The sequence below is a fragment of the Ranitomeya imitator genome, chromosome 3, assembly GCF_032444005.1.
Source record: "Ranitomeya imitator isolate aRanImi1 chromosome 3, aRanImi1.pri, whole genome shotgun sequence".
NCBI lineage: Eukaryota > Metazoa > Chordata > Amphibia > Anura > Dendrobatidae > Ranitomeya > Ranitomeya imitator.
In genome coordinates this window covers 731,458,721-731,471,015 of record NC_091284.1, presented here as the reverse complement: position 1 = coordinate 731,471,015, position 12,295 = coordinate 731,458,721, and the positions used below count along the sequence as shown (strand labels likewise).

General features: G+C 40.4%; 1 protein-coding gene across 1 annotated transcript in view; it reads right to left on the bottom strand.

Moving 5' to 3' along the window:
- The window catches only part of LOC138670982 (keratin, type II cytoskeletal 80-like), a 34,245-nt gene extending 22,569 nt beyond the window's left edge, over nt 1–11,676 (bottom strand). The window contains exons 1-3 of the mRNA XM_069758810.1: nt 11,192–11,676; nt 6,789–6,997; nt 3,076–3,136 (exon numbers count right to left, since the gene is read on the bottom strand). Of these exons, the coding sequence (XP_069614911.1) occupies nt 3,076–3,136; nt 6,789–6,997; nt 11,192–11,431 (510 nt within the window). The 5' untranslated portion in view covers nt 11,432–11,676. The remainder of the gene's footprint in view (nt 1–3,075; nt 3,137–6,788; nt 6,998–11,191) is intronic.
- Between the last annotated feature and the right edge of the window lie 619 nt (nt 11,677–12,295).

Here is a 12,295-nt window from a genome sequence, read left to right as displayed (position 1 = left end):
CTGGGCAATATACTATGTAGCTGGGCAATATACTACGTGACTGGGCAATATACTACGTGACTGGGCAATATACTACGTGGCTGGGCAATATACTACGTGGCTGGGCAATATACTATGTAGCTGGGCAATATACTACGTGACTGGGCAATATACTACGTGACTGGGCAATATACTACGTGGCTGGGCAATATACTACGTGGCTGGCCAATATACTACGTGGACATTCATATTCTAGAATACCCGATGCGTTAGAATCGGGCCACCATCTAAAATATATATATATATATATATATAGTTCATCTGACTGAAAGAAGAATACGCTTTTAAATAATCATTTTAATTTAAGAGATTAATATTCAGTCTTGATCTATGTATATATTGTACTCTAAACTAATGTCCCATTCTAATGTACACACCTAATCTATAATTACATTTTTAAGAAGCTTCTTAACTAAAGTATTTTTGTAGTATGGGAGGAAACACATTAGACTCTTATCTGATCCCACCTACATCTCATGTGCTCCAGGGCAGCTGTGCTAATCTCTAAGGAAGGGATGGGGAACCTTTTTTCTGCCCAGGGTCATTTTGATGTCTTTAACATCATTCGTCTGCCATACAAAATTATCAACTGAAAAATGATCCTCATATATATCAAACACTAAATTAACTCACACCTCATGTGATGGTGAAACTGCTTTGCCTCTCACCTAGCCAAATCCGTTCTTTTTTGCTCTTTTGTATGTTCAAATCGGTTCTCATGCTTCGCACTGACGAGGGCCAACAGCCCGAAACACCGTGTCTGCGAATTGAGATACTGATTTGGCTTTTATCCTAAGTCATATTGCACGACTCGTTAAAGAGTTGATTGTGACTTGTAGGATCGCTACTTCCAACAGGTGGCGCTATAGAGTTCAAGTCCTCCTTTTCTCAGAAGAGGCAATTTGCATATCTCTTTGGTGAGGCGTGTGATGTTATCTGGTATTGATAATGCTGATACTCACAACTGCTTTTCCAGATTTCATATGGTCTGGAGCGCAGTTGACTTTTTGCGATGCTAAGTTTTGTACAGAAAAGCTCACAGCAGTAAATTTTTCCCAACACCAATATATATCATATTGCTTGTCTCCTTATAGTGGGAAATTCATCTGCCCATGGGCGAAGGATGAGACACTGTGGACCATTTACGGGTCGTGGGCCAGAGGTTGCCTACCCTTTTTGTAAGGGTATGAGCACATAACATCTTTTTCAAGCGGTTTGCTTAGAAACCCACCTAAAAAAGTACTAAAGAAACAAATAAAAGAATGAGCCTATGCACTGCAATGTCAAAAACAACTTGATGTACATACTGTATGTTCAGTCTTTTTTAGCTTCTTGGAAAGAAGACAAGCAACTTAAAGAAGTTACCTGAGTAACCAGACCATTCTTCAGGCCGCTTCTGCTAGGAAGTTGGTCAATATTGTAAACATAATGGAAAATATTACTTTGTTCCTAAGGCAACAGGAAATGGCCAATATATCGAGTGCCTTTTTTGGTGTACTGTTTCTCCATATATTGACTAGTCCTAGTGACAAACACATATGGATAATTAATGCACAACAAGAAATAACTAATGATAAGGATGATCTAACTGGATGTATACATTTCCTTGATCTTAAAGGAACCTGTCATCTGATTCATACTGTTGAACCACGGGCAGCATGAATCACATTGTCTGCATTATTTCAGCCAACTATGTTTTACTCTAAGGCTAGGTTCACATTGCGTTAGGGCAGTCCGTTTAGCGCATAGCGCTACGGACTGCGCTAACGCAATGTCCCAAAAGGGATCGCGTTTGCCGATCCCGCTAGCGCAGATACCCGATCTGTGCTAACGAGGAACGGACCTCGGAAGCTGCAAGCAGCGTCCGCGGTCTGTCCGAAACTAAAGGGACATCGCTAGCGCGTGCCGAAAATGGCATGCGCTACCGATGCGCTAGAGATCCGTTGGCACATTTCCGTCAATGGGTGCGCTAACGGATCCGTTGCATGGCGTTAATTGCGACAATTTCGCCATGTAACGGAGTCCGCTAGCGTTAACCCATTAACGCAATGTGAACCTAGCCTAAGACACTGCTGTGTTTCAGAGAAGACATACTTTGAAAAGATTTCTGGGGAGTATGTGTCTTGGATGACTTGTTCAAGTGAGATGTTTGGCGGCTTTTCCCAACGCCAATTCACACAGCGTTTCAGAGTAAATCATACAAACAAGAACGCATCCAGTGTCTGAACCACTGGCAGCATGAATAAGACTAGGGTCATATTGAGTTTTGGGCTACTCTCAGCGGCTCCATCGAGACTTGCGTCTGAAGCCCTGGAAAACGCGGTTCTGACATTTGCGCTGATGTGGCCTTTGACTTTAATGGTGCAGACGGAGTTAATGTTTGCCGTGTCAGACATCATTTTCAGCAGTATCCACTTATGTGAGGTGGGAAACAAAAAGTAGTTGACTGCGCTTTGTTACCTGACTCAAATAGGCGCACACTATTGAAAATGATGTCCGACACGGCAAAATGTGACTATCTGCATCATTAAAGTCAATGGCCTCATCAGCACAATATCTGAATCCTGTTTACCAATGCTTCATCTATAAGCCTGGACAAAGCCACTGGGAGTAGCCGAAAGCACAATATGAACATAGCCTTGGATGGCAGGTTCCCTTTAACCCTTTCCAGCCGCAGCCAGTTTCCATTTTTGCATTTTCGCTTTTTCCTCCCTTTCTTCCTAGAGCTACAACTTTTTATTTTTCTGTCCAAATAGACGTCTTATTGATTGTCTTTTGCAGGAGGAATTTTACTTTTCAATTACACCATTTATTTTATCATGTGATGTCCTGGAAAGCGGGTAAAAAAAAAACAAGTTGCAAAAATAGTGCAATTCTACAATTGTTTTTTGGATTTTTTATTTACCACATTAAAGAAAGAAGAAGAAGAAGCAACTAGAATAATGAATGTTGTCGTTTACAAACCATTTTAAATTGTCACTGCATAAGCACAAATGTTGCTTGGAAGACATTTAATTTATAGAGTTATTACTGTACCTTTTTCAATTGCACAAAGGCATATTCCAAGTCAGTACGTAAACACAGTTCATCCTCAAACCTAGGAGGCAATGAAAGTATGCGTGTAAAGTTAGCAATTATCTTTACATAGGTCACATTAGTCATATACTACATTTTACAAGTGGTACAATTAGTTTACATTTTACTTTGTGGCTTTATAAAACGACTCTTTTAGCTGCCTTTTGTACATCAGAGCTTTGTCCCATTACAAACACATCTGTATGCTCTTCACAGTGCTGTCAGCTCAGCTCTATCCACTCCTCCCACACTAACTGCTGTGAGATGAAAGCTGAAAGGTGTTTTTAATCACACTCATCTCTGCTCCAATTCCATAGCTTTGTAATTTTGCAGTGAAACCACTCATTCAATGTATTGTGAGGGTGTTTTCTTTTTTCCCAGTATGTTGCTGTCTTCTTATGATTGGTCATCAAAACTAAGGAGAAGAAGCAAATGCCCCCAGTGAAAAATCTATAACACCCCTTGAATTTAACATAAGTTATAACCTACACTTTACTAGTTAATATCTCCACAAATGAGAGAAGAAATTAAAAAATAAAAACTACATTATTACATTATTCAGCTCTGTAGCCACTATTCCATAATGTGGTCAGCTTAATATGCTAAAACCGATGAAAGGTCCTCTTTAAGGATATGGCCATGAAGACCAGACCATCAAGGACAGGGTAAGATTTGGAGTGGAGGGTGAAACTGTGGGTGAGTATAGTGTATTTTGCCTTCTTTTTAAAGCAGCCTGATGCCTTTAAATAATCATTTATGTTCCCTGGAAAACCTCTTTAAGTCTATAGACCCCATACACATTTGACTATAGTTGGCCGAACTCGGTGATATTGGTGGGACATACCAAAAGGATCAACTGCAGAAATTCAGCAGGCCAGACCCTTCTCCCCTGACATGATCTGTCGATGGAGAGTCTGGAGGCCACCATACACATTAGACTGTCAGCCAATCCTGCTGGTATTGATGGGTTAGGTCAGATTTAATTTAACGTGTGTAAGGACCATAGTTTGGCAATGGTGTTTTCGAAGACTATTTATAGGATTCTAATGGATATATATCAGGTGTAATCACAAACCGGATAATCTTATATCTTGGGTTGCTGCTGAATTTAGGCTGATTGATTGACTCTAAATTATAGGTTCCTCCCAATCATTTGGTTTTGCATCTTGGAGTTTCACCAATTCTATAGGTTATATATAGGCAATATGTTGTGATTCAGCTTAATAGGTATAATTATGAGCTAATAAGCGATTTACGCACTACTGAATATCTACCTGGCACATAGAATAACAAATAGGAGTTTTCTCCAGTTCTACCTATTAAGATGCGCAAATTTGATAATATATGGAGTCCAGAGAAGATGCAGTCAGTACTGATTAGAGTAGATCAGTTGACTGAATCATGACCCCACAGATCTAAATTACTTAAACAGCATGATACTTCTGTGTCCTACTCTAAACTTTCAATCAAACATACCAGATCAATTGACCCTGACAATAAAGGTAGCCATACAGGCGAACTTTACCAACCATTATCTATCTAGACCTCTCCCCAAACACATGCACACTTTGTTCAGATAGGCGTTCATATGTTTTTAACAAAGAGAGTGGATGAAGCAGTGGGAACAATCGGACCGGACATTGAATTAAACATGCTCGATCCTTCTTATGCCCATTTAGATAAGCTATTAGTTGGAGAACGAGCTTGTCAAAATGAACACTCGTAGCAATTCTCATTGTCAACTGTTGGTACTTCAAGTAGGTCAGAAAACATCAGATGAACAAGCTCGTTCATGGAGTGGGATAATTTCTAAGCATTGTTATCAGCGACATATTGTCCTGTGTAAACAAGAGAACGATTAACATTTTCTATAAACGCAGAACAATTGTATCAACAATCATCCAGTGAAGTAACATGTTCGTCAGACAGTCTAAACAGGATAAGCGATTGCCTATCTGCTTGTATATAGGCAATTGTTAGTTGTTTAATGGCCTGGTTCTTGCCATATAAACCTGGCAATCACCATCACTGGGTCCTTCTGAGATGAATCTAATGTGTATGAAGGCCTTTAACATGTGTTAAACATTAATTGAATCTAATATTTGTTAAACTTTAGTCCAACTGTTGGTCTATGAGGGCCTTCTTAAACACCGATGAGTGGCTAAACAAGCATGTCAAGTGCAGTACTGTGCAAAAGTTTTACGCAGGTGTGGAGAAAATGCTGCAAAGTAAAAATGCTTTCAAAAATTGAAGTGTTAGTTTATTTTTATCAATTAACAAAATGTAAAGTGAATAAACAAAAGAGAGAAATCTAAATCACATCAATATTTAGTGTGACCATCCTTTGAATTCAAAATAGCACCACTTCTTCTAGATAAAATTGCATAAAGGTTTTGAATGAATTCAGCAGGAAGTTTGTTCTAAACATCTTGGAGAACTAACCACAAATCTTCTGCAAATGTAGACTATGGATGCAAATCTTTCTTTCTCCATGTAATTACACACAGACTTGATGTTGAGAGCAGGGCCTTATCATTACTTCCGGGACTCTTGGTTCCTGTTTGCGCTAAAAATGGTTCTTAGTATCATTGGTTGTATGCTTGGGCTTGTTTCCCTGCTGCAAAATAAATTGGTATGATGATGATGGATAAGTATCTTCCAATATTTCTCAGCATTGAGGACACCAGTAATCCTGAACCAATTCCCTACTCCATTTACTAAAATGCAGCTCCAAACTTGAAAAGAACCTCCACCATGCTTCATTCAGACACTCATTACCATACTGCTCTCTAGACCTTTGATGAATAAACTGCCTTTTGTTGCAGCCAAATATTTTAAAATTTTCACCTATCAGTCCATACTGCCCATTGCCATTTTTCTGAACCTCAGTTCCTATTTTTTCACACATAGTTTAGTCAATTGGCCTGGATTCCATGTTTTTGGCTGCAATTCTTTCATGAAGACCACTTCTGGCCAGACTTCTCCAAACAGTAAATGTGTGTAGCTGGTTTCACTGGTTGCTGTCAGTTCTGAGTAGATGGCAATGCTGGATATCTTCTAATTTTGAAGGGAAGTAATCATGATGTGTCTTTCATCTTCTGCACTAAGTTTCCCTAGTTGACCACTTCGCCTATTGTCCTCAACATTACCCATTTCCTGGTGTCCTCAATGCTGAGAAATACAAGCAGATATTTATCCATCATGCAATATCAAAAGACAGGCATCTCTTTGGCTCCAAATTTATTTGGACAGCAGGACAATGACCCCAAACATGCAACTAATTCAATTAAAAACTATCTTCAACATACGTAAAAACAAGGAGTTCTGGATATAATGATATGGCTCCGACATTATTGAGTCTGTCTGAGATTTCATGACGAAACAGAAGGTGTTTCCAAGATGTTTGGAACAACCTTCCTGCCAAGTTGTTTCAAGAACTTTGTACAATTATACCTAGAAGAACCCAGTTTTGCAGGCAAAGGGTGGCCGGTCACACCAAATATTGATTTGATTTAAATTTCTCTTTTACTTTGTATGTTGTTAATTTTTTTAAAATAAACTAATAAACATATACTTTGAAAGGATTCTTACTTTGCAGCATTGTTTCCATACCTGCCTAAAACTTTGGCACAGCACTCTAAATCATCAGCCCGATCCCACAAACCAAAACTAACTTGTCTTTTATGTCATTGACAGAATCCACCACTTCCAGCAGGTTCTTCTGCGTCTCGTTGTTTCTCTTGGTTACACCATTGACTTGTCCAAGGAGGCGACTTATATATGAAAGGTAAATAGGTTCTAGGTCTTTTTCGGAATTTTCTTCTTTCTGCAACATTGACCAGCGTTCCTCCAAAATCTGACGTTGTTTTTCCAGGAATCTAATCTGCAAATCACAATTGGATAATGAGACAGAATATTTAGACTTTGCATTTCCTCGTTGTCATATCACACATGCATGTGAACCTTCAAAGATGTTTCTCATCAGAGATTTACCTTCTGTTCCACGTATACATGAGATTCTACCATCTGATGTCTACATTCATTTTACTCTCATAGAACCTAATACGGCTCAAAGTGTCAGTAGTTTCCTTTCCCCATCTTGCTGATATGTCAGATTCCACTATGTCATGTACATGAATGTCACAGATTGCGTGTTGTCCTTACAAGGTCTGCCTATGTCTTCATTTCCTCTAAAGCGATAGACCATTATTTGAGATGACTGATAGAGCTATCGTATGACTGCCTAACAACGTCTTCCTATAGATGTATGAAAATAAAAAAATGGAAATGCAGTCAAGATAATTAGGAGTCACTATGGATGAGAGCCATTTTAAGGAGTTGCCTGACTTAGAAATCCCCTTTTCAAATACTGATAGAGAATTTTGAATAAATTGAGGCCTAGTCTACTGGAAGCCCTCTCACCTCTTGTGCATTACCTAGACAAGCTATTGATTTCAATGGCTTAATTTAAGCTATGTTGGCGCTGTAGTGAAATCAAGCATTTGCTCACTGGTTCCCCCCCCCCCCATATATTGCAGATAATTTCTGGGGGATTCCCTAGCCAATAACCCTGGATGGTAATATTTTAACAGTGCAATCAGACCCTACTTGTCACCAAGTCAAAAGTGATCAGTTTTCACTCTTATTTTATTCCCACTGCTCATCTGGCTAGGCCTTTTTGTTTAATCCGCCATGGTCTTTATCAATGAGGTGTTTCTTTCAGGATTCTTTGGGGACTTGTCTTTAGGCTGGTCTGCATTATTACCCCCTGAGCAATTAGGTAACACTAGACTAATTCTTATACAACAGACCTGAGTATTTTTTATAGTTATTATCATACGTGCAAATACAAATATGAAATTGAGATAAAGGTACCATTTACCATAAAGATGGTGGATGGACCGTAAGAATAATTTTCTCTGGTGGACCTAATAAATCACAGAATCCTTCACCAGAGAGTTAAGGTACCTTCACACTGAGCGACGCTGCAGCGATACCGACAACGATGTCGATCGCTGCAGCGTCGCTGTGTGGTCGCTGGAGAGCTGTCACACAGACAGCTCTCCAGCGACCAACGATCCCGAGGTCCCCGGTAACCAGGGTAAACATCGGGCTACTAAGCGCAGGGCCGCGCTTAGTAACCCGATGTTTACCCTGGTTACCAGCGTAAATGTTAAAAAAACAAACACTACATACTTACCTTAAGCTGTCTGTCCCCGGCGCTCTGCTTTCCTGCACTGACTGTGAGCACAGCGGCCAGAAAGCACAGCGGTGACGTCACCGCTGTGCTTTCCGGCTGGCCGACGCTGACACAGGATGCAGGAAGAGTGCAGAGAAGCACAGCGCCGGGGACAGACAGCTGAAGGTAATGTATGTAGTGTTTGTTTTTTTTACTTTTACGATGGTAAACAGGGTAAACATCGGGTTACTAAGCGCGGCCCTGCGCTCAGTAACCCGATGTTTACCCTGGTTACCAGGGAAGACATCGCTGAATCGGCGTCACACACGCCGATTCAGCGATGTCTGCAGGGAGTCCAGTGACGAAATAAAGTTCTGGACTTTCTGCAGCGACCAACGACATCACAGCAGGATCCTGATCGCAGTAGCGTGTCAAACACAATGATATCGCTAGCCAGGACGCTGCAACGTCACGGATCGCTAGCGATATCGTTGTGAAGTTGTTTAGTGTGAAGGTACCTTTAGTCTGAAAAGTACATCTTCAGAGCCCCAGAATCCTTTCCTCCCCCTTTGCTTTCCTACTCCCTAAATCTTTTAGTGAAGTATAATGTTATTTTATTAGAGAAAAAAAGATTGTATAGTTTTTATTTATGCCTTAAAAAATATGCTGTTCGCTTCAGTTCTCTGTTCTTTGTAGCATCATGACTGCTATTTATACCAGATCCATGACAACTTTGTGGACTCATTTTCAAAATGATGTTGGCAGATCCTGAAGGACCTCATTGATTTTCTTGTATTTTGTTGCAGTTCAAATGTTGGTAATGTTTTTTACAGCTATTCTTGCTGTAAATGATATGAAATATGAACAAAGCCTTAATCTGAAAAAATATTTGTTAGCAAAGCTTATTTGTGATGGAGAGTTTACAACCAAACATTTTCAGGCTGTTGTCTCTATAGTCTATACCAGTATATTAGGGTTATATACTGTAAGTGGTGGGAATTTAATAAATAGCACCTAGACACTGTTTCCTGCCTGGCCTCCTCGTGTAGTTTCATATATTACATTTTCAATGTTTGTCCAACATATTCTACACCTGAAGTTATCTGGTAGGACGAAGGCTATTTGTGATCAGGTGAGGTCTATATGTGATCAGACCAAGCCTAAGTGTGATCAGACCATGTCTCTGTGTCACCAAATGAGGCCGTGTGTCATCAGAAAAGGTTTGTGCATCATCAATCTAGGCCTATGTGTCATTAGACGAGGCCTATATGTAACCAGACCAAGCCTAAGTGTAATCAGACCATGCCCCTGTGTCACCAGATGAGTCCTGTGTGTCATCAGACAAGGTTTGTGTGTCATCAGTCTAGGCCTATGTGTCATCAGACTAGGCCTATATGTGACCAGGCCAAGCCTAAGTGTGATCAGTGCAGGCCTGTGTGTCATCAGTCTAGGCCTATGTGTAATCAGAGTAGGCCTATATGTGACCAGACCAAGCCTAAGTGTGATCATGTCATGCCTGTGTGTCATCACTCTAGGCCTGTGTGTCATCAGATGAGGCCTGTGTGTCATCAGTCTAGGCCTATGTGTCATTAGACGAGGCCTGTGTGTCATCAGTCTAGGCCTAGGTGTCATCAGATGAGACCTATATGTAATCAGACTAGGCTTATATGTGATCAGACCAAACCTAAGTGTGATCAGACCATGTCTGTGTGTCATCAGTCTAGGCCTATGTGTCATCAGACGAGGCCTATGTGTGGACAGATGAGACCTATATGATATGTAATCAGACTAGGCCTATATGTGAACAGATCAGCCTTATCTGTGATCAGAAGCTAGGGAATGTATTCACATCCTATGCAGCTCCCTTCCTATAGAATTGTGCACCAATTGTGATTTAGACCTCATTAAGACAATAGAGATTTTTCTCATACTACACAAAATAACCATTCGATATAAAAATGTGAAATATTTTCTCCTCGTATTAAATTCTTTCTAGACAACCTACAGCTTGATCCTCTTCTGTGGCCCTTGTGTATTAAGTAAGCAACATCCATCTCAATGATGTCATAAGGAATGATGCTGGCCATAGCCATTAGATAACTGTAGGCCAAACTACCATGCAGCAGACAAACAGCTATCTCTCCTCAGTGCCCGATAACAGAAACTCTGGGATATTCTGAATTATGTTTCAGCGTCTTAATTCACTTCAGAACAAAAGGATTGGACGATTGAATTCCAACCATCTCATCCTTATGTCCAACAACATCATCTGTCAGGAGAAAGTCAGAAAGTCCCGATACACATTCGATAGTTGGCAGAACTATCCAAAATCTGCTCGACTTTTATCAAATGTGTAAATTCTAAAATGCACAGCAAGTGATATATGAAGCAAATAACTTAGAATAAAGGCTCATGTATTGCCTATAACAGGTCTCCACATTGCACTACAAGTGAATGGAAACTGATGACAACTGAAGTGATCTATTATCATATATTTTACATCCATAAATATTTTTAACCTGATCTAATACAATTACTTAAGTTGGGCCATGCATATTCACCAACGAAGGCCATAAGGACAATTAGTCTTATATCACGCAGATCAAAAAATGAAACCTAAGTGTTGACAATGTGTCCAACAGATGTCCACCGGCCTGTTCTATGCATTCAGTCAATTAGGGAATAATTGTGAAAAGTTGATTTTCTATAATACACAATGAATATTACTTAGTGTTCCACTATTTGCTATGAGAAAACCATGCTACGCAGTAACGTAAAACGAATGCACGGAGCACTCAGTCTCCTCTCCACACTTCCTCATTGAGTTGAACCCAAGCATATTTGTAGTGTGTAGACATGTAGACTCCCATCATCATCTGCCCTTCCCTCTGCACTCACCTTGTCCTTGAAGGAGGCAAGTTCTGTGTTAAGCTTTCCTTCTCCATTCTCAAAGCGTTGTGAAGTCTGGCTCTCACAGTTCACACTCACTTTGGTCTTTATGGTCTCTTCAGTGCTTTGGGAATAGGATTCTGTTGTGTGGCTTTCCGATGACGAAGGGTTGAGGAACAATTTACGTTCAGTATCAACAGCATCTGGACGCCAAAGTGGCAAGTTATAAGAATAGGAGAAGGCAGCCATTTAGACCAGTTAGTATACTTGCTGTGGACTCTGGTAATAAAATCTCTTTTTTGTGTCTAGAAATTTGTGAGAAGCTCTGATTCCAGAGCGGGAGAACACAGCCTGGGTGTGCCCGACACAGGGAGAGGCTGCAATTACCAGCTGTCTGAAAAATACAGCGGGGTGTCAGCCATACGGTATGCTAATGTGGCACACACACACACAAATCCCTCATATGTCTTTAGAAATATCCTGATGTACTGTATGAGCATCCACTCTTTATAGGCTTTATATATGGGTACTACGCACTACAAGACGTACTGTAAATGTTCCTATTTGGATACCAAGGACAGAACTGCAAACAATGCCTGTCTGTGCTTCTGCACGTCGAGACAAGTGCACATAGCTGTTTCACAAGAAGTCTACCCATTTTCAGAAGCATCTCTAAGGTGTAGGATGTAAATGATGTCATACTACCATGCATAAATGTAGAGGGGCACCAAATCAATCATGATGGACTCACGGATGCTACCAGCCTATTCCCCCACAGTATGACTCACTGGTCAGCGGTGGTCGACAGTGTTGGACTGGAGTTACTTGGTGTCATAAGAGAAAAAAATTCTGAAAGTTGCACCCTCTGTGTCTGGGACATGTGCACGTTCACTCTTAATTGCTTTGCAATCTTTGATGCTATTGTTGAACACGGGACATTTATAGATTATTTATGAATCAACCTATAAGAAATGGAACCCTAGTGGCATGTGATGGCTCCAAAGTCTAAAGTTCTCTTCTTCTAGTACACTTGAGGCTTAGGCTAGGTTCATATTGCGCTAGGGCAATCCGTTAAGCGCCCAGCGCTAGCGGATTGCGCTAACGCAATGTCTT